The sequence below is a fragment of the Amphiprion ocellaris genome, chromosome 5 (genome assembly GCF_022539595.1).
Source record: "Amphiprion ocellaris isolate individual 3 ecotype Okinawa chromosome 5, ASM2253959v1, whole genome shotgun sequence".
NCBI lineage: Eukaryota > Metazoa > Chordata > Actinopteri > Pomacentridae > Amphiprion > Amphiprion ocellaris.
Genome location: NC_072770.1, coordinates 3,441,144 through 3,464,706, shown reverse-complemented (window position 1 = coordinate 3,464,706; position 23,563 = coordinate 3,441,144). Strand labels below are relative to the sequence as shown.

Sequence of the window (23,563 nt, the reverse complement as noted above, 5' to 3'; positions counted from 1 at the left end):
GTGTGTCCTCCCTTTAGATGCTTTTCCAGGCCTTTAAAGCAGCAGCCTTCATGTGCTGCTTGTTTCTGGGTTTTTCTGTCTCAAGATCTGCCTTCAATAAGTGAAAAAAAAAAAAAAAAACTCAGTTGGGTATTGGCCATTTAAGAATGCTTCATTTCTTTCTTTAACTAACTCTTGGATTGCTTTCACAGCACGTTTTGTGTCATTGTCCACCTGTACTGTGAATTACTATCTTATCAGCATTTTATTGAATCTGGGCACAAAATATCACTCTGTTTTTAGCCTGCTACTTCTGTCAGCAGTCACATCATCAATAAATACCAATGAGTCAGTTCCACTGTCAGCTGTACATGCCCAAACGATGACACTGGCTTCACCGTGTTTGACAGATGTATTATGAGCCCTTTCTTTCCTTCACCATCATTTCTTGTCCTATCATTCTGGAGCAAATTAATCTGGGAAGCTGCAGATATATTAGTTTTCAAAATATCTTCATTGTGCTGATGAAAACAAACAAAACAAAAAAACGCAGCAGTGCATTTCTTCCAAAATGTACTTGTCGTAACAGGTTCGAAGAAATGTAAATATTAATCATTTTTGAAAATCACTTTTTATTGGTGAATGAATGATGACTTTTGTTTCACTTACTTCTCCTTAGCTCCCTCCTGTTACCCCTTCTCTTAGTCCTCTCCTTAATTCTCATATCCTGCGCCTTTGTTCTTTCACCTTCTCTTATTTTCTTTCCTCCCTCTTTGCTTCTCAGATTTTCCCAAATTTTCCTTGTCCTATCCATGTTTCACACCTATTCAACCCTCCCCTTCTTTTTTTTCTTTTCTCTGATTCTCCTCCCTTCCCCTGCCCTCCTCTCAGGTTGTTTGAGTATCATGGCAGGGTATCTCCAGTCCCTCTTGTGGTACCAGTCAAACGCCAACGAGTGGCGATGCCTCGGGTACGACGGGTCAAATCTCTGCCAGTCAAACTGTTGGGACGTAATTCCTCTGTCCTCCCCACCAGCAACAGGAACAAAGAGAAATGTGAGTTTCAACTTGTCTAGTTGTAAAGATTTACTGAATGGAGTTTGTATTGTTGTATCATGCATGCAGTAATGATCAGCACATAAGGGTTTACAAGAAACAATAGAAAATAAAGAATATGATGTACACAGTGCCAGAGCGCTACAACATGTGAATATCTGCAAAGTACACTGTAAAATATTCCTAAAACAGAAAAGCAAAATCAAATCAGCAGATTTTCTTTGTCACCAAATTGAATAATAACAGGATTATTATTGTAGGTGATTTTAATATACACGTGGACAATAAATCAGATTCTTTTACTTTGGATTTTTTAAACTTAATTAACTGTATGAATTTTAACCAACATGTTACACAGCCCACCCACAACAGAGGACATGTATTAGACCTGGTTATAACCCATGGCCTATCAATACAGGTTTCCTCTGTTGTGGATATGGGTTTATCGGATCATTTTTGTGTCTTTTTTAAGGTAGACAGTGTTAAGCAACAGGAAATTCAATGCTATCTTACATCTAAAGTGGCTGCTAGTTTTATTGATATTTTACGTGATATTCCTTTAGAGATTTTACCCTCTTCCTGTGATTTTATTGTTGACAATTTTAACAGTAAACTCAAGTCAGCACTTGACATGGTGGCACCAGTTAAACTTAAAAAGATCAAAACAAACTCAAAACCTCCCTGGAGAAACAGCGACATAATAAAACTGAAGAGAAACTGCAGAATAGCAGAAAGAAAATGTCAGAAAAACAAACTAACAATTCATTTTCAAAATTTTCAGGAACAGCTGACCACTTACAACAAAGCAGTTAAAATTGCAAGAAGACAACATTTTTCAAAATTAATCAGTGATAATCACAAAAATCCAAGAATCCTTTTTTCGACCATTGACCACTTGATTAACCCCGTTTTTAACCAACCTCCAGAACCAAACCTTTCTTGTGAAGATCTTGCTGTCCATGTCACAAATACAACAGACACTGTTAGATGAAATCTTTTATATTGTCAGTCTATGCATTTCAGTTCCTCAGAATCTCTCCCTTTAAATGATAAAACACGGAGAGGTTTGGTCCTGGTGGATGCTGAAATGCTTGAGAAAGTTGTCTCCCAGTTAAGTCCAGCAACCTGCCCTTTAGACCCCATTCCAACATCACTTTTTAAAGACGTTTATAGCTTTTTAAAAAACGATCTGCTGACCATTATAAATCATTCCCTACAAACTGGTGTTTTCACCACCGCTTTTAAGACAGCCATAGTTAAGCCACTCTTGAAGAACAACAATTTGGATGCATCATTAGCAGAGAACTATCAACCTGTTTCAAACCTGCCATTTTTAAGTAAGATTTTAGAAAAAAATGTTTTGAACCAATTAAATGATTTTATGACCTCAGCAAACACTGCTGAAATGTATTGATCTGGTTTTAGGAAATATCACAGCACAGAAACAGCATTAGTGAAAATTGTCAATGACATAAGGCTAAACATGGACACAAAAATGCCATCTGTTCTAGTGCTATTAGATTTGAGTGCAGAATTTGATACAGTAGATCACACCATTCTCTAAACAGACTCTAATTCAACTGGCACTTCTGGTACTGTTTTTAACTGGTTTAAATCATATCTCACAGACAGGAAATTCTATGTCAGCATGGGTGAACACACATCAAGTTTTTATCAGATGAAATGCGATGTTCCCCAGGGGTCAATTTTAGGCCCAACCCTTTTTAACTTATAAATGTTACCACTTGGAAATGTCATCAGGAGACACGACATCAACTTTCACAGCTACGCAGTTGAAACACAACTTTACATCGCCGTGTCTCCTGATGACACAGGACCACTTGATGTCCTTTTTAACTGTATTTCAGACATTAAATCCTGAATGACAGACAACTTTCTTCAACTCAACCAGTACAAAACTCAGGTTTTAATTATTGATACAGGGGAACAGAGAGAGAAACTGGCTAGCAAACTATAAGCATTTTCTTTTAGCCCATGCCAAAAAGCCAAAAATCTTGGTGTAATATTTGACACAGAACTGAATTTTGAAGCTCATATAAAAGACGTCACAAGAAAGGCATGTTATCATTTAAAGAACATTGCCAGAGTACGCCAGTGTCTCTCTCAGGCCAATGCAGAGACACTCATTCATGCTTTCATTACCTGCAGGATTGATTACTGCAATGCTCTTCTTTCTGGTCTCCCTAAAAAGAGTACATTCCAACTACAATTACTCCAAAACCCAGCTGCTTGAATGCTGACAAAGACCAGAAAGAGAGCTCACATTACACTGATTTTAAAGTCTTTGCATTGGCTGCCTGTGCCATTTAGAACTGATTTTAAAATTATTGTATTAGTTTATAAAGCTCTTAATGGTCTTGCTCCTCTGTATTTATATAACTTGCTTTTACTGTATAAACCCAGTAGAGCCCTCAGGTCTTCCAGAAGTGGCCTTTTAACAGAACCCAAAGTCAGAACTAAAACATACGGTGAAGCATCTTTTTATTACTATGCCCCTTGACTATGGAATAGCCTGCCTGGAGATCTGAGGGTGACTTGTAATATTAATACTTTTAAAAGCAAACTTAAGACCTACCTTTTTAGTCTGGCTTTTAACTACATTTTTAACTTCATCTATTTTAGGTATTTTTATTCCATTATATTTATCTTATTGTTTTTAATTTGTTCAATTTAATTTGTTTTTGTTTTAAATGAAAAAAGGGGGAGGGGGGCAGTAGTGGTGCAACGGTTAAGTCTCTGGACTACTGATCAGAAGGTCAGAGGTTCAAGCCCCAATGTGGCCACTGTTGGGCCCTTGAGCAAGGCCCTTAACCCTTCCTGCTCCAGGGGGCGCTGTACCACGGCTGACCTGTCGCTCTCCCCCAATTGGGGAGCTATGCGAAAATCAGAATTTCCCCTTGTGGGATTAATAAGGGATAATAAAATAAAAAATAAAATAAATTTTAAAAAAGGGGGGGTTTGGGTGGCGTGTTTTTATCTCTGAGTGTAAAGCACTTTGTGTTACATTTTTCTGTATGAAAAGTGCTATAGAAATAAAGCTATTATTATTATTATTATTATTATTATTATTATTATTATTATTATTATTATTATTATTATTATTATTATTATTATTAAGTGCTGGCAAAAGCATTTCTTGTATAATTCTAGAGAAAGCCAAGTCAAGTTAAATTGTTTGTTTTGCTTTTTGTTCACTTTTTGAAACAGTTAGCAAGCTTAAACACATTCTGATAATTCATATATATGTGATGACAGATATATAAATTTAAAATCTAAGAAGATAACATTGGTATGTAAATGTGCACCAAAGATGGTGATTTTGATAGAAGTATGTCATATTTAATAAGCTATATGAACGATTTAGTTGATTTTAACAATACCATTCACTGTTACAAGTAGCAATTACATTAGTAGCCGCTCAGATAAAATTGTTAGAATTGATTATGTTAATTTTTGATGTCTTGTTTTATTAGATTAGTGTTTCTTTTTACCGACAAATTAATAAGGACGGTTTTTACTTTGCTGACATGTTTTGACTGCTGTTTGCAGTCTTCTTCAGAAGGATCATCTGACATGTTGATGGCATGTCTTTTTATCAGTCTGAACACTCTGTGAACAGGCCAGCATCATAACTGAAGACCAGAACAGACTGGAGGAGGACAAACACATAAAAAAGTCACTCACACACTGACAATATCCAAAATGTATCATTAACAAAGGGAAACGGCAAGTCAAGAACAAAGAGAAGAAACAAAAAGAAAGGAAAACAAAACACACACCGTACAAAAAGATCAGACAAAATCACCATACCATACATCGGAGGGATAACAGACCCCATACAATGAGTAATGCAAAACCACAACAGCAACACAGCAGTAAAACCACACACAAAACTCCGACGGTTACTCGTACACCGCAAAGACAAAATAGAACCAGACAAAAAATGTAACGTCATTTATGAAACACCATAGAAATCTTGTGAAAAAACACACATAGGAGAAACAGGAAGATCATTCAACACAAGGAAAAAGGAACATCAGAAAGAGTGTGAAAAAGAAATAGCTGGATAACTCACAAGAACACAAAAAGGAAAAGCCGAACAATGAAACTTGAAATTAGCCATCACAGACCCCTGCAAAAGGAACAACTGCATTATGGGCTGGGACAAGAGCAGCATTATAACATCGAAGGCCAACAAACATAAATGGTGGATCAAGGAAGCCATTGAGATCAGAAAGTGAGTTAACGGCTCCATGAACCGGGACAAGGGCTTACACCCTCTTGCACACCTGGGACTACCTCCTCTAGAGACCATTGGATGGCCGGGCATGTGACCAGCCTGACAGATGCTGACAGATCTGTCAGGCTGGTCACCTGATTAAAAGCCATATCATCAACACGTCAGGTGACGCTTCTGAGGACTGCAGATTACAGTCGAAACATGTCAACAAGGTAAAAACCACCCATACTAATTTGTCAGTAAAAAGAAACGCTAATCTAAAGTTGTTAGAAACTGAATGTAAATAGTGCGTATTTGTATACATTTTATATCAACATAATCATCCTATTGGTAGATGTTCCATTTTGTGATGTAAACCATCATCATGCCGTCAAATCTTTCTGTCTGTGTGGTTCCCTTCCTCTTCTCAAAATTCTTCTCTCATAATTTTCTGAGTCACACCAACTCCACCCTTCTGACCCAAATCTTCCCTTCATCTATCTTTCAAGTCCTGTGTTTACATGTCAACAGAAGGTTCAAACATTAGGGTGACTGTTGTCACTTTATTTCTGCATTTTGCTCATTAATCATTCAGTTCAAATCGTGTTTCGACTGTGGATCTGAGGAGATATGCTGACGCCCCGTCAGCTCCTTTCACATTTGACTTGGACCTCAAACTCTCTTTCCCAGCAGCAGGTTTTTTGTTTTTGTTCTTTCTTTTTTTTCTGCTGAGTTGCTCACAAGGCAGTTTTCAAGTCACTGATTTAAATATATTTCTGTGTACTCATCAAATTTGCATTTCCAATGGTTTGGTAAAGTATTATCAAAATGAAACAAACACAAGTTTTTTTCTGAGTCACTCACTTTTTTGGAAAGCTCACAACAAAGAGTTGACAGTTTGTGCTTTCTCCTGTAAACTGTCACCATGTAACCAAAAGCCCTGCCAAATGTCAAGACAGTTGTGTCAAGATGAGACTAAAGTGTAGATCTTCAGCTTTAAAGGCAATAATTTTGCATTGCATGACAGGATTACAGTCATTTTTAAGTTCGTCCTTTTTCACTCTAAGTAATTAGGCATTTAAGTGATTAGCAGTTTAATGGTCAGGTGTGATGTATTTACAGCCTCACTGTTTTGCATTAGCGGCGAGCTCCATCCATTTCAGCTTCTTGCGCTCATAGGCCTTCTCTAATGAGCTCTTCCAGGGCACTGTGAGCTCAGTGATGTAGAGGTGTCTAATTGAAGCTGACCACAGCACTAGGTCTGGTGACAGATTGGTGGATGAAATCTCAGGTGGGAAGCAAAGCTTTTGGTCCAGATCTACCAGCATCCTCCAATTGTAAGCCCCTCTGGACTGCCCAGGATCTGGGACTGCCCAGGATCTGGGCAGTCCCAGATCCTGGGCCTGCTTGAGAGGACCCTCACCCTCCAAGACAAGTGTTTCTTGCCATCGGGTCGATGTGGATGGAAGGGCGTTAACACTTATCCACTGCATTTCCAGTACTAGTGCCAGGCACAGGTGTAATGACCTTGAGTGAGGCTGGTCTTGCAGCCCAGAAAGGCAAAGGAACAACAAAGGAGAAAGCAATAAAATAAATGGCAAAGATAAGTTGATTAGGAATGTACTTGTAATATGTTTTAAACAAACGTAACCCAGAGGAAAGCAAAATCCAAGAAGAGATCTCATTGTTGTCTCTTTTATTTCTCCTAGACACAAGTGACATATTATTGATACTAAGGTGAGACCAAAGGCTTTTTCTCCTGCTTCTCAAATTCGACTCGGGAGAAACATCCATCCATCCATCCATTATCTATACACCGCTTAATCCTCACTAGGGTCATGGGGGGGCTGGAGTCTATCCCAGCTGACTCAGGTGAAGGCAGGGGACACCCTAGACAGGTCACCAGTCTGTCACAGGGCTACATACAGAGACAAACAATCACTCTCACATTCACACCTACGGGCAATTTAGAATAATCAATTAACCTCAGCATATTTTTGGACTGTGGGAGGAAGCCGGAGTACCCGGAGAAAACCCACGCATGCACAGGGAGAACATGCAAACTCCATGCAGAAAGATCCCGGGAAAGCCGGGACGTGAACCAGGGACCTTCTTGCTGCAAGGTGAAAGTGCTAACCACTACGCCACTGTGCAGCCTCGGGAGAAACAGTCACACATAATCTCATGTTGGATCAAAACAAGGGCTCTCTATATGATCTCAAATAAGTCTAATTTCAGCCTCTTGAACGTGAGACCATGAGATCATAGAAAGAGCTCAAAGAAAACTCAGCTATGGCTCCCAAGATCTCATTATTCTTCTCATATATGTCTCACTTTTCTCTTAGTGACCTCAGGAGAAAGAGCTCATCTGTGTCTTATTCTGATAAAAAGGAGAGATATTAAATAAGTCTAACTTAAATCTTCAGAACATGGATCAGAAGCTCCATAAAATCTCATAAATCAAATTTTGAGTTACTTGTACTAGAGTATTTTCATTTTAGAGGGCTAGTTTTATACTACTACATTTCAAATTCTGTATTGTACTTATTATATTACTGAACCCTGTAACTGAGAAGAAAACAAGACAGAAAATAATTCACCTTTAAATTCCATGTTTTCCAGTTTATTAATAAAATAATAACAGCCAGCATAACTACATTACCAACCACTTCCTCATGATTTGTGACATAAGTAGTTTGGGACCCAGTGGTCCAGTATTCAAGTTGTACAAGTGTGGTTAAGAAACTTGAATCCTCAGTGCACATACAGTGAGAATGGACTATATTTCAAGTAATTTGTTCAATGTTTACAATTGCAATCAGATTCCATTCTTAATCTTTCTCCAGAGTATTGGGAAAATGTGCTGCGAAGACAATGCCTAACATAGATGACAAATCTAGGAAAACAACTTTGCCTAGAATATGCTCAACTGGAACAACAGTCACATTGACAGGGACTTCCAGAAGCCGTGCAATATGAAAGCATGTACCACTTGTCACAGGGTCCCGCAACAAATGGAAACGTGCACTTCTGAATCCAGTGACAATGGCTAGTTTAGAGTTGCGACCAAGTTCCTCACTGGTCAAAAAGAATTCTATTTGGCCATACTTTGTTTCCTCCCCATTCAAAAACACAACAGTGAAGTTGTTTGTGGAAACTTTATTGTGGAAGTAAGCTGGGCTTTTCCAACTTGAGCTCTGTTAAATGACCTAAGTTATTCTGAATGGGATGTCCAGCATATTTCTGCAATGCAGATGATTTCCTTCAAGCTGATGATGAGTCCACGCTCCAATTAAAGTTTCCTTTGAGATTTTGTTGCTTTCTGAACAGAAACTGTAATCATTTGACATTCTTGCATAGAATTCCGCTATGGCAAATTTTGGTTTTACAGTTTTTGCAACTGAAGGCAGAGACTGTACTAGCTTTACAGCATTAATCATCTGCAGTGGTATGTTTTGTGTGCCATGAATAAGCCGCAACAAATAACCATTTTTGTCTTCAAAATGAAAACAGGAATGAGTCCATAATGGTCCAAGGGCTCTGACGCTGTCTGCCAACTGTACTAGTAGATGCACATTTGCAGTTTCATACCGCTGGCCATAAAGATGACCTATCTGGGAACAGAAGTTCCAGAGTAGCTTTTCTGCATGGTCAATCTGTTCTCTGGTTATTGATTCCATTAGGAGTATGAAAATAGCTTCACTAAGGAGAAGAAAGTGGTTGCAATATATTGCTTCAAGAATGCCATGGAAAACAACTGGTCCAAAAAGTAGTAAGAGAGAACGGTATTCCGATGCTTTGAAATACATTCTATGTGAAGACACTGAATGAGGATGGCGTGTCACAGTAGATGGGGGATGGATTTCACTCAAGCATTTGTCAATTTCCCTTGATTCTTTGGCCATGCTGAAAGGCTGATGAGAAAACTCCGTAGAGAACCATAGAAACATGAGAGTACGCATGACTCCTAGAAGTACTGAATGCATGTAGTCAACTCCAGTCCCAAGAATAACATCAAAGATATTTACTTTGCTTAGCCAAGCTGGACCTTTAACACCGTGCACAGGACTCTTTGTTGCATGTGCAGATTTAGCATCATTGACAAACTTCTCATGATTGTGAGGTGGGCCTTTTGGATCTGTGTGCTGAAATGGAAATGCATGCATATGTCCTTTTCCCCCCTGTCTTCTCAGTTGTCCCTGGCTGTTCACATTTCATGCATCCATACTTCTCATTGAACTGCACAGTATTTAACACCATTGCTTTGGCAGGCAGGTCACATGTACCAGCAACAGTCAGAATTTTGCAAAAAAAAGGCTCTGGTGTCTCAGGATGTTTGACCAGAACACCATGCTCTTCAAGTTCATGAAGCTTTTCACACAGTGGTTTCAGAAAAGTCAACATTGAAGGTTTTGAGTCTCCAAAGTCCCGCAAAGATCATGTTCTCCCTCTTTGTGCACTCAGCAAAGCTCAGTTCATTGATCACACAGTAAAAAGGCCATATTGAAAATTTTGAGGATTTGAAAATGGGAACTCCATCTGTGTTTCATGTGAATGATATGTTGTGTGGATTGCACAATAGCCCATCGCCGCTTGCATATTGTTTGTACACCTGTCCATCATATATGTCCTCAACATTGTCCTTTCCCTTCTTCTGCCTCCTGAACCTGAACTTCAGTTTCTCTTGGAACCCCTTTTTGGCAAACAGTGTCTGCAATTGTGCTTCAATAGAAACCTCAATGAAATGAGATGTCATGCCCTCTTTGAGCAAACTGACCTCACATGACTGACAAACTGTATCATCATTGTGTACTATTGACAAACAATTGCTACAGTACTTATGCATGACCACAAGTGAATGTACTGAGTGAGAGAAGAAGTCTTTAAACTTGGAGATGCTGCCCAAGCAATCTGTGTTTAGGTGTTTAGGACAAAGCACTGTGATCAATTTCAGCAGTTCACCAAGGGCTTTTCCTGTCACCCTATGGCAATTAATATGTCATAATTAAAAGCAGACATTCTGCAACAGATATTGGGGCATTCTCATACAAGGGCATGTAGACTGAGGAGTTGTTAGGTGTTAAGGGTACTTCTCCTGAATCAGCCTGAGGCTCAGCAAACTGCTATCTATCATCAAAGGTCCAGTTCTCCATTAAATCAGGCCACCCACAACACGGAAAGAAGTGGGGGAGCACAATGTAAGTTATTTAAATATTAATATTTGCTTTTTAAACACTATATATAACAATATTTGGGCTACTCTGAATGTGAATGTGATATTTACCTTCTTTTGTAATCATGAATGTGATCTTGATTGACTGCATCTTCAAAGTGGTCAGAATCTGATACCATTTCTGGACAGTCAGGCCACCCACTATACAGAAAGAAATGGGATGGGAGCACAGTAATGTATGCTGTGTAAATATTCTGGATTGTCTTTTTAAACATCTATTTATTGCACTATTTAGGCTACTGTAAATGTGAATGTGATATTTACCTGTCTTCATCATGAATGTGAACTTGATTGACAGCATCTTCAAAGTGGTCAAGATTTGATTCCACTTCTGGGCAGTCAGGAATGCATTTATAGATGTATGACTCAAATTGTACAGCTTCTAGGAGAGAACAAATAGGGCTTAAGATTATTGAGAACTTTCATCACATATAAAGTATCTCATTAATTTTTTTGCAGTAACAATTACACAAGAACAACGTCAGATCTACAACACACCTGAGCTCTGTTCACCAATTTTCTCCTTCTGTAAATAAGACAAAGAGACAAAAATGAGATGACATTTTCTTATTTAAGCCCACATCATATTATATTGCATTTGTAAAAAAAAAAATCTTTGATTCCCCCTTACAGTAGCAATGTTGACTAGACGAAAATTTATGTGTGGCTGCCCAAGAATGACAACTTTAGCATATGTTTTATTTAAAATATTAATGAAAGTATGCATTCATTCATCTCCTGAGAGAAAAATACAACACACAAAAAATCATGACTCAAAAACTGTAACAGATATCGCAACCAAAAGTCATAGCAAACTGTTCCAATTTAGCCAAAAGATTTGATTTATAGGTTATGAGGTTTGTCTCAAAATTTTGAGAGGAGTAGCAAATTACAATATCAACAAAAGATAATAAATTCAGAAATAAATAAGCATGGAGAGAGCAAGAGTGTGCTGCCCTTCGAGGCAGGCATACTAATTACTTAAAAACATTTCGGGGAATGCAAATAATTTAGCTACAAATAGTAGTAATAATTCTCGCTCACAATGATTAACTCACATTGCCAGCAGGCTTATTCCTCCGGTGTCTTGTCGGCGGTCCATTAATCTTTTTCCTCCAACATGTAGCCATTTTGAGAGCACTATTCATCAGCTCATGTTTCATTGAGAGAGTAATGTTAATGCAGGTTATGAAAATATATAGTACATTATTATCATGTTAACCTATTTAGCCTACTTATTCCAAATGTGACATTATTGTCAACATTAAAATCAAATGGGTCAAAAAAAAAAAGTTATTTTTCAATCACCCACTCAATCAAATAAAATAAGATCAATCGGGGATAAGCTTTGAATTCTTTGGTTAAAGCACCCAGCAGTTTTAACGCAGTGACTACAACATAACCTTTCCTAACCCCCAGTTAACTAAATGTGGGAAACTATTGAAAGATGTAGTCATCTATTGATGAGTTGATTAGTCAGTCAATATGCTCTCGTTTGACCAAATTCTCCTTATCACAGGTGTTTTATAAGAAGATGACATAAATAGGCTATTTTGAGATCAACGTTTATTGTTTGGGTCATTCACCCTTAATACAGCCTCATATAACTTAGATCAGCTGTAAGTGGTGGATGAAGTACTCGGGTTATTTTTTTGAAGTAAAAGTATCAATACTAAAAACCACAAGTAACAGTCCTGCATTCAAAATCTTAAAGCAAAATGTAGGCTTTAAAAACGAAAATTATTCATTATGCAGAACAACCTAATTTTAAGTATTTCTCATATACATAACTTGAATTATTTGAACATTATAACTGATAAAATATATAAAAAAAAAATAAATATTGACCTGAAAAGTAAATCTAGCTGTCACAGCCAGGGTTTTGCTTTGCTTTGCTGCCGTCTGCCCTCTGCTGCGGGTGTATGTCGCTTTACATGCTGCATCCGCTCTGTTGGAGGTCAGTGTGGAGGCCAAACAGCTGTGGAAGACTCACACCTGCAGCTCATCCACCAGCGGCAATGAAGACCAACTCCACACTGCACTCAGTGTCTGAGGCCTTGTCCACACGTAGCAGGGTTTTTGTAAAACCGAATATCCTGCCTCCTCCGTCTAGAAAAAAACTTACGTACACACCACCTCGTTTTTTGAAAAAAACTTCATCCACACCTAACCGCATAAGTGCGTTTTTAAGCACATTCATAAGCATGCCGGACCTTTAGGTGGCAGTAGTTCCCCAAATCCTAGCAAGGTGGTGGAGAATAACCGTCCTTAATGTCGTCCTTCGCCTGTGTTGTTGAATGTGAGGCAGTATCTGGGCTTGTAAAAACAAGCAAGTAAAAAGCACCTGCACAAGAAACAGCGTCCAAAACCTTGTGAGAGCATCCATACTGTTACCCAATGTAAACACAGGTCGCATATGTGACGTAAGAACATATTTTGTCACAGGTGGTGACGTTTCGAAACGCAAAACCCCGGTTACTGATGTCCGTAGAGAGGGTGGAGAGCTTCAGGTTCCTCAGGGTCCACATCTCTGTGGACTTCACATGGTCCACCCACACCTTACACCAGGTGGGGAGGTCCCAACAGAGACTGTACTTCCTCAGGAAGCTGTGTCAGGCTCATCTCCACCAAAAGCTGCTCATAAACTTCTATCGCTCCACCACTGAGAGCCTCCTGACCTACTGCTGTACAGTGTGGTTCACCTGCTGCTCTGCAGAGGACAGGAAGGACCTGCAATGGGTGGTGAGAGCAGCAGAGCGGGTGATTGGGACCACACTACCTCCCCTCTGAGACGTTTACACCAGCAGACTTCAGAGGAAAGCTAGGAGAATCACCAGAGACCCTTCACACCCAGGACACTCTCTGTTCTCTCCTCAGGTAGACGTTACAGGACACTGAGAGTCAAAACCAACAGACTCAAAAACAGCTTCTGTCCCCAAGCTGTCAAATGTCTGCTCCCTCCCCCCTGAATGACAATATCACACACCTACAAGTGCAATATTTATGTGTCAGTGCAATTCATATTTCATGTGCAATAATCAGGTGTAGAGCAGGTCTCTAACCACAAACCGTTTCTGTACTGTATATTTGCTCTTATGTTGTATATATTTTAGGTTTGCTCTTATGTTGTATATATTTTAGGGTGTGTTATATAGTCTATTTTCAATGCTGCTGTTCGAAGAGTACCAAACCGATTTTCACTGATTTCTGTAACAGTGACAGTAAAGATCTATTCTGTTCTATTCTTTTCTGAAATGACTAACAAATGCATTGTCATGGTAAGTGGGAATGAGGAAGTGTATATGCATTGATACAGTGTATATTGAAAATATAGATAGAAGTACCTCCAGAATAGTAAGTGACAGCAACAAATAACAAGAGAATTAAAAGAATTTAAATGTTTTTATTTGTGATGTGTTGCGTTTGCTCAGGGCCAATATTTGATCCCTGGCCTGAAACATTGCATAGAATTGGTATTATTTGTGCCATTCAAACCCTTTCCTCAGGATCTCAGGATCTTTCTCAAAAAAGTCACCAAGAAATAATATTCATAGGATCTGGGCATTTACATCTGCGCTCTCTGTCTTGTCTTTCTGTCTTTGTCTCTCTACCAGCAGTGACAGGAGCAGAGCTTCAGGCGATCAAGTCAGAGTTGATTCAGATTAAAGCCAACGTCGAGGCTTTGCTGGGTAGACTGGAGCAGATCACAGAAGACCCACACATTACCGCCACAGGTGACACATTTACAGACATAGTTAAAGGTCCTATAGTGTAGAAAGTGAGATTTCCATGTCTTGTTCTGGTTATACGGCAGCTCTAGGTGTTACACATGATTACCGTGAAGGTATGAAAATGTTCAATCCACAGAGAAATACACACAGCTTATATTTAGAGAGTATGCCTTGAATATAAGCATCAAGATTTCTGTAACATTGTGATGTTGCAGCGACCATGATCAGCCATGCTCAACATGTTCCACCTGGATCCACTGTGCAACCTTTATTACTTTTATTGACAAAGTTTGATGGGAGTACAACAGGGGGTGTTCTCTCTGTGCAGCGTGGGTTCTAACCGGGTTCTGCCCGACTTCCTCCCACAGTCCCAAGACATGCTGAGGTTAATTGGTGATTCTAAATTGTCCGTAGGTATGAATGAGAGTGTGCTTGTTTGTCTGTCTCGATGTGGCCCTGTGATAGACTGGTGGCCTTTATTCTTAAAGCTGTAGATTGTATGTATAGCGCAGTAGCAGCCCTGAACATGACTTTATTACCACCTTGTCTTCTAAAAGATATACATATACAGCTAAAATGCATTATTATTTACATTTTAAAAGAAATATTCATTTTGAAAGAACTGTATTTTCTAATGGAAAGGTAAGCTAGGTCACCTCCTACAAGAAGTGTCTAGCTTGAAAAAGCTACAAAATCAGCACAAGGAGGTAGGAGGGAGGCGTAAGTCATCAGCAGGACTTCACATCCTGTTTGAGGCCATTATTCTTAGACTCAAGGGCCATTTTTACTCACAGTTTGCCAAAAAATTGACATAAGGCACCAAAAATAAGCAAGATTAGCACTGTTTGGGTAAATAAACTGCCCTTTCACAACGTTTTATTAAGTTATCAGTAGTTTTAATATGTGTATTTACAGTAACCTACTGTTCTTTGTAGGTCTCAGTTGAACGTGTTTTCTGAGTTGAAGTCTCTCTCCACTCACTAGAAATATTAACAATGTAAAACAACTCAATTTTCATCAAGGACATCTTCAAAGCATGTACATAAACAGCCAGTAAAACTTTGGTTTTTTTTTGTTTGACTGAGTTTCCAAGTGATTTTCTCGACTGCGTAGTGAACAAGGTTATACGTTTTACGGGGGTCCGTTTCACAAAGCAGGTTTAGTGAAAACTCTGAGTCTGTTAACCCTGAAATGAGGGAAACTCAGAGTTTCCTGTCTCAGAGTAGATCAACTCAGAGTTCAGGGTTACACTCAGAGTTTGTTGAACCTACTTTGTGAAACAGACCCCAGGTGTAGAAGTAACCTTGACATTCATTCATTTGTTTGATACTGCTTTCAGGTTTGGGGTTTGCCTACAATGTATAGCTGTGCAAAACAGAGAAATAAATAAAAGAACAACTATTTGATTATCAAACTTGCCATGTTTATATTTTAGATAGCGGCAATTTATTTTTTTCAGGAAGACTAGACAAATAAACCCCAAAAAAGCAGATGGGTCAGTAGTAACTCAACTCTATACAAATGTGCACAAACATTTTTGCATGTTGTGACTTTTTCACATTTCTTGATCATTTGTGTAACCATCCATCTATTATCTATACAGTGCTTAATCCTCTGTAGGGTGGTGGGTAGCTGGAGTCTGTCCCAGCTGACTGAGGGTGAAGGTTCACCTGGACAGGTAACACTCTATCACAGGTTCACCTGGACAGGTAACACTCTATCACAGGACTACATATAGAGACAAACAATCACACTCACATTCACACCTACGGACAATTCAGAATCAGCAATTAACCTCAGCATGTTTTTGGACTGTGGGAGGAATGCATGACCGTTATACACATGCTGAAACAGGTTTTGTTTCCTGGAATTGTTGCTCCTGTTTGTGTTGGCCACTTTCAGTTGAAGAGACGGGTGGACAAAATCCACAGTCCTCACTGCACCAAAACACTCAGTAGTGAGCATTCATCACATCAACAACAAACATAATTCTTTGTGTTTCTGTGCTCAGCTATAGCAGAGGGGTAGCAGCACAGGCAAATCCCTGCTGAAAAGACCATTTCATTTTGAAGATACTAACATGGTTTGTCTTTCTCACAGTTCCATCTTTATCCTGCCTTGCTTTGCTTGGTTTTAGTGTGTTATTTTGTTTTCTAGATATCCTGCTTCTATTTTGTCTGTCAGCTCTCTTTGTAAACTCTTGCTACTAAGAGTGCTGTGTAAATATGTTTATTTTTTCATTAGTATTATATAAAGAACATGAGTACTGTGTATAATGGGGTGCCCATATGCAAAATAAAAACAACTGATTTTGTGGTTTCCATTGTTTTAAAATCAGATTCAGCTCCTATAGGATATTTATGTTTTCTTTGCCAAAGGAGACAGAAGTAGAAACATTGAACCTTCTTATAATTTGAATTTGTAGAATTCAAACCACGTATTTCATGACTGCCACTGTGAAATAACGTCACGTTTTCGTTTTTTGTCACTCCGTGTGCATGTTAATGCAGATTTGATTAAGGCAGAGGAGTATAAGCATGACGAGGTGTGGCAGGAAGGAGACGAGTGGAGTTCAGAGCCAGAGGACATGGAGGAGCAGAGACAGAACAGCGAACCTGAAGAGGAGGAGAAAGATGAGGAAGAGGAGGAGGGAGAGCACAGACAGGATGACGGCCACAGCCACATGGTGTGTATTTACAGCAGACCTCTGGCATCCTCAGATACAGCCTTAGCTCCTGATGCCGTCAGACATGTAGAGCTTGAGCACACTTTAACTGCTGACTTCTTTAGCACCCAGTCAAACATAAATAATTTATTTTTTCTTTAGTATATAATTGACTGATTAACAGAAAATGTCTCAGAACAAAAGAGTTCACATCATAAACTGAATTTTATTCTTGTCTTGTTTTTATTCTTATTTGCGGCCATTTTGATAGACTTCTAGTTAGATTTTTCTTACACACATTTAATGTTGTAAATCTCATATCAATTCTATTCTGTATGACTATTTTTCATTTTACAAAACAATGTTTGCCCTCATTTTATGGAGCATCTGCAGAGCCCAGAGCTAGACTTTTTTAAAATCATTTTTCACAGGTCCTGTTTTCTACCATTCCAATTTTTTTATGACACTATCAATCATTGGATTGGAAAAGCACAATGTCACAGTTTTTAAAAGTGCAGAAGGAGAAAGATTTTCTCAGAGCTCCAAGATCAATCTATATCAAAGTGGTTGATGACAGCATTGACAGGCACATCAAGACTGGTCAGACTTGTCACTGCTGACATTTTGAGACATGTTTAGAGACAAAGTCATACCAGAATCAAAGGATGCTAAATAGGCTTTGTGGATTGTACTTAGGAGAACTGTATTAAGAAAGTTATGTGTTTGTTTATTTGCTTGTTTCTTTGTTTATACACAACATGCAAATTAACTGGAACTTTCCCTTTTTTGAGATGACATTAATTACATTGCTATTTTAAAGAGAAAAATTATTGGCCATGTTGTTTGGTATGTATGGTTATGCTTCCTCACTATGATAAAAAAAAAAAATTCTTGCAGGCCCCAGGGACCTGAGTTTGTAGTGACAAAATACAAAACATTTTGGTATGGTTAAAGTACTCTGATGTGAAAAAAGCATTTCGACTTTTGAATACATTATTGGTCAAACAAATGATCCAAAAGAGCTTTACATTAATAGCTGATGTAAATGGCTAGTAAGTGGTTTAATTTAGTCAAAAGTCAAGATTATGTACAAGATAACATATTTGACTATTACAGTTTTTCTCAATTGATAAGACACTTCATGTGAAAACACAGTGAGAGAAGAGTGTTTTGTATTTAGCAGTGCAGTGTCCTAGTTTTGCTTCGTGTGTCTTAATTTTGAAAACAAAGTTCAGATTTTGATAATAAAGTGCACTTTTGACATAAGTGTGCAGTGCTTAGTGAATTGTGTTGAAATTAAAAAAAAATAGTGTGCAGTGTGTTGGGAAATGTGTGCTAATTTTCAGGAAGTGTCTTATCAATTGAGAAAAACTGTAATGTGTAACTTCTATCTCTTTGTCTTTTATGATTCAAAATTCAATGGCTTTGAATTGTAAAATTGTTTGTTCAAAAGTTAGCGTTTGTGCTGTGCTTTTAGAAATTACCATTTGTATTTTTTGTGTGTTATGTTTTTATTCTTTTTTTTGTACCTGAACCTATATCAGGACTGAAATGTAATTCCTTCTTTAATAAATGTTTGACTGACAGAATGTGAGGATCCAGTCTATTTTTAAATGAGCATCATATGGGTTTCTAGGAGGGACTGGTCCCTGAAGGATTCATTTCATCACCCAGTTATCCAAAATGATCAGGTGAAGGTTCTATTCTGACTTATTAGGTAGCAGGCTGGAATTTACCTTTAGCAGGTCAAAATATCACCAGCACCTGTCAACATGATGGATTCTTTGGGGTGCTTTTAATAATGTAGATGAAGTATTACATTATACAGTGCCTTTTAAACTGTAATGTTTAAATGCTAATAGTAATGTCTGTATATGCTCTATTGTATTTGTTGCTTGAGGTCATTTAAAATGTTGTAATGAGCTCTATTCTGCTAATTCCATAACAGTTGACTACAGATGGCAGACAACTATGAGATTTACATTGGATAAAACATTTTTTTTAAATTTAAACAGATAATCTGAATTCCACTTTTGTCCCGTTGTGCTAATGGAAGAAACAATTTTACGTAATCATAATCTGGAGCCAATTTCACTGAATCCTTGAAGGCCTACATTACAAATTTTGCTGTTTTTGACTCTGGTTTGTTCTGTTGCTTTGTTCAGGAGAACAGTCACTTATCATCAGAGATGGACTCCCTTCACCCATAAGAGGTGAGTGTCTCAATCTAAAACTGGCTGGCTTGTCATACACAAGGAAGATTTGTGATTATTTGCAACTAAACACAATGGAAGCTGATAAACAGTTGTCTTACTCTCTGTTATATTAACAGATGAAGTGAGCTCTTCCAGGTTCTCATTGTATTTACTCTAATTGCATTTTTCTTATGAATTACAGTTGTCTTTCTGTTGCATTCCAGGCAGCTTTTCTCTCATCTCAGCCATACAAAAAAAAAAACAAAACAAATATTTCATCTCACTTCCTAACCCACTTCTTGTTGTGTCTGAAAAGTAACTTCTCCAGAATGTACGTCAGAGTTCATTTTGAGTTTGATCATTTATTATTATAAAAGCTTAGTCACAGTAGCAGGATCCTTTTAAAGGCTTTAATAAAACTTAAAAACTTGGTAGATTTGTCTTGCATTGTGTGTGTTTGCATCTCTCTCGACCACATAAAATTATCCAAGGCATGATGATCATGTCCGGAATGTAAAATTGTTGTAATTATCATATTTTTTGTTGTGAGGATTTTGCCTGATGATTCAGAGTTTGACATGAGAGGCTGAAGAAGGCAGGTGATCTGGACGGCTTGCAACAGAACAGGTCCAAGGTGATCTGAGGGGGTTGAAAGGAGGACAAGATAGAGTGAAGGCATGGTGTCCAGATTACAACCTGGTGCTGAGTGATGGTCTGAGCGAGAGTTTTATGAAGTGAGGCAGTTCATAAACACACCTTCTTCTTCTCTGAACAACTCTGTTATGGGAACAAGAACAGTCATGGTTTGTTCTGTCCTGATTCTTCACATTTGTATCACGTGACTCTACAGCTAAGCAACCAATCGTGGTCTGAATTGAGCTAATTGCTGAAAAGGATTCTAGTACTGCTAGTTTGCACAGAGATTGTTTTTATTTTAAAAAAAAAAAAAGCACTTTAAAAATAAAAAAGTATTAAGATGGACCCCGCATGGCTGTTGGTAGGGATGCAGCTCAGCATAGCATAGAAAATGGTCAACCATTATTTTACTGCTGCTACATCTTCACTGTAGAATAAATATGTGCGAATGTGTATGTATACAGGTATATATATATGTGTGTGTGTGTGTGTGTGTGTGTGTGTGTGTGTGTGTATTTATAAATACACATTTATATTTATATAGTTTTTTTTTACATGTATATATTATGATTGTTTTTTATCTAGAAATCAGTCTGATGGTGAGCTTGTTGCATTGAAATATCAGTCATAATGTGCACCAGCTAGTGTATGTTCTGGTTGACAATAAAGTGGCTATTCTCTTCTCTTCTCTATTCTATTAAGCAGTTTGTATAATGCTTTCAATTTTTTCTCAGAGAGCAATCATGATTACAAATGTGTCTCTTTTAACTTAATTCATGATTGTGATTGATTACAGCAACCATTTGTTCACAGTGTTTTGTTTTAAATATTTCTGCTGTTTCTAATCCCTTCCTCTGTGCATTTTAGGTATGAGAAACTGTGGAAGAAGAGATGGACAGAGGGCAGAGAAAGGGAGTTGTGGACCAACTGAACTGGATAACAGTACAGGAAAGCAATGAAACAGCAGGGAGTCGGAGACATGCACAAGCTCAAGCACTCACACAGGCTAAACTTTAAAACATGCAGCAGAGACAGACTTCACATGTTGTCCGAGCCACAGCAAGATACTAAAACAGCAGGGTACTGCCAGAGCCACGTGGAGATAGTAACACAGCAGGCTGTTGTCAAAACCCATCTTAATTTGACAACTTTTACATACACAGAAAATCACTGCAGCCGACAGCAGCCATGTTTGGGAAAACTGCAACTCGTCAGATTGTCTGCTGCTTTACAGGACTTTAAATGTGAGCATACGGTGGAAGAGCTTGTTGTCAACTGAAAATCCTTTTCGTGCAAAACCTTTTGAATTTTAAATTTCAATGTGAAATGAAAAACAAATCACTAAAGATAGGTGACAGTGCACTGTAGAAATGGTATTTTTGATTGTGTATGTGGTACATATAGCTAAAGAGGGTTACATCATTGGCAGCAATTGCTTGACTGATACGATTCCCATAAATTATAATATTCTTCATTATGACACATGCAAGACAGTGTTTTAGTTTGTGCACAATGGCTCAGGTTGATAAAATTAAAAATTTATCTAGAAGCAATCATTTTTCAAAAAAATGCGTATGGACACATTCCAGTGATAAGTACCTCCAAATCAAGATGTTGTTTCAAGGTAACAACTTTGTTTCCAGTAACTTTTAAAAAGTGTAAAAAATGTGGTGAACTCAAAGAAAACAGTAGTTTTAAATAAAACTAACAGGTTTCCTGTCCCAACTATGTGAAATCCTACTCCGCAAAGATCATTTAGAAACCCTGGTGATAATCAGCATGTTATTAGGACACAAGCTGTCATTGCTGATATAATGTAAGACTTTCCTGATGAAGGCAAACCTGAACCTACTGTACTAATTGGCTCCAAATACTATTAACGGGTCACCGTAGGCCACACAGAAAAGCTAACAGTAATGGGTCATGTTGTCTCAAATCATTATATTTCTGCACAACCATCTCTGATTGCCTGAATATTTGTAAAGATATTTATAAAATTTATGAAACTTCAAAAGATTATTTTTTGCAGTAATTGTCCATCAATCCAATTTCAGCATGTCACAAATAAATATTTGAGGCTATGTTTGAGCAACAATATCTTAGCCTAAAATTTTCACTGTTGGTTTTCATTGTGCCATTGATTCATAACAACATCAAACAGTCTCGACAAGTCCCTTCTTTGGGCACATATTAACAAAAATAGTAGTAATGCAGTTAGTGATATTTTTGAAAGCATATGTTACATGTCACAATAATGCAAAACAAACCATCTAGAATACTTTAATATGAAATAGTAAATCTAAGTAAAACAGAGTGCAAATGGTTCTCTCTCTATGTCTGTCTCTCTGCCTATATATATATATATGTATGTATGTATGTATGTATGTATGTATGTATGTATGTGTATATATATATATATATATATATATATATATATATATATATATATATATATATATATATATATATATATATATATATATATATATATATATATATGTGTACGTGTGTGTGTGTGTGTGTGTGTGTGTGTGTGTGTGTGTGTGTGTGCTTCAAAAGGTATGGCTGCATTAGACAGACAAATACAAATGATATTTTTTTGTATGTTGTTTACAAGAAAAACTAACAAAACTAAATTCTTGACAGTTTCAATATGTCTCAACATTGTCAGTGTCAGAGTAAACAAACAACAGAGAATGTTACAGTTTTTCTCAATTGATAAGACATTATTCTCGAAAAATAGCACACATTTCCCAACACACTGCACACTATTTTTTTATTTGAACACAATTCACAAAGCACTGCACACTTGTGTCAAATGCTCACTTTATTGTCAAAATTTGAACTTTGTTTTCAAAATTAAGACACACAAAGCAAAACTAGGACACTGCACTGCTAAATACAAAACACTCTTCTCTCACTGTGTTTTCACATGAAGTGTAAAAAATGATACAGTCCTCAAAAATGACAACTTAAACACAAATGCATCCTATAAATGAATCAGAGGTCATTGCAGTGCCTGACTGTACATTATAAAATAAAATAATGTTAGACAACAAATACAGCACTGTATTGTACACAGTACAGTCTGCAGATATTTACACCACGTCTGCATCAATTCTTTCAGCCTGGTCAGACCTCAGGACCTCATCAACATCACTAGCTATGTTTTCTCTGGAAAGAAGGATCTAGTGTGTCTGATCCATCCCTGATATGCATCAACAGAAACATCACCACATGCCAAGACCACTGATTGGTAGAGATTTTCCCAAAGTATGGCTGCTGCTCATATACCTTCCACCTCCATGTAGAGAAGAATTCTTCTATAGGATTCAGAAAGGGACAATATGGTGGCAGAAAAACCACAATAACTTGAGGTTCATATTGAATCATTCCTGAATCAATAGTCCTCTATGAAAACTAACATTGTCCCAGATGTATTCATGTTTATCATCAGAATCCAACTGAAAAACTCTCTGGAACAAACGCACACAAAACAGAGAAAAAGTCAGTCATGTACACTTTCTGTAATTTTACCAGCACTTGTGAACCAGAATGTTGCATTAGATTTTTTACAGTATTCTCAGAACATTTCTGACTGCTTGTATTGTTCCAGTATAGACATGTCACTGAAGTGACAAACAACATTTACATACTTGTAAAGTAAACCACAGTAAACCTGAAACAATTTACTTTATGCACCATATTTACCATCTGCTGACCTTAACAACAGATTACATTCTGAACAGCTAATTCTGCTTCCCAGCAGGTTTTATAGTGTGCAGTTCATTGGTAAAAGTGTTTTCAGTTCTGACCTGTTGTGTCTTAA

General features: G+C 37.7%; 1 protein-coding gene across 4 annotated transcripts in view; it reads left to right on the top strand.

The window, feature by feature from the left end:
* The window catches only part of raly (RALY heterogeneous nuclear ribonucleoprotein), a 134,465-nt gene extending 112,393 nt beyond the window's left edge, over nt 1-22,072 (top strand). The window contains exons 5-9 of one of the 4 annotated variants that reach the window (XM_055010438.1): nt 871-1,034; nt 14,122-14,241; nt 16,749-16,924; nt 19,069-19,116; nt 20,602-22,072. In XM_055010438.1, coding sequence (XP_054866413.1) covers nt 871-1,034; nt 14,122-14,241; nt 16,749-16,924; nt 19,069-19,113 — 505 coding nt within the window. In that variant the 3' untranslated portion in view covers nt 19,114-19,116; nt 20,602-22,072. Of the gene's footprint in view, nt 1-870; nt 1,035-14,121; nt 14,242-16,748; nt 18,723-19,068; nt 19,117-20,601 lie in introns of those variants that run through there. The other 3 variants (XM_055010437.1, XM_055010439.1, XM_035957625.2) reach the window with 3 other exon arrangements.
* The last annotated feature ends 1,491 nt before the right edge of the window (nt 22,073-23,563 follow it).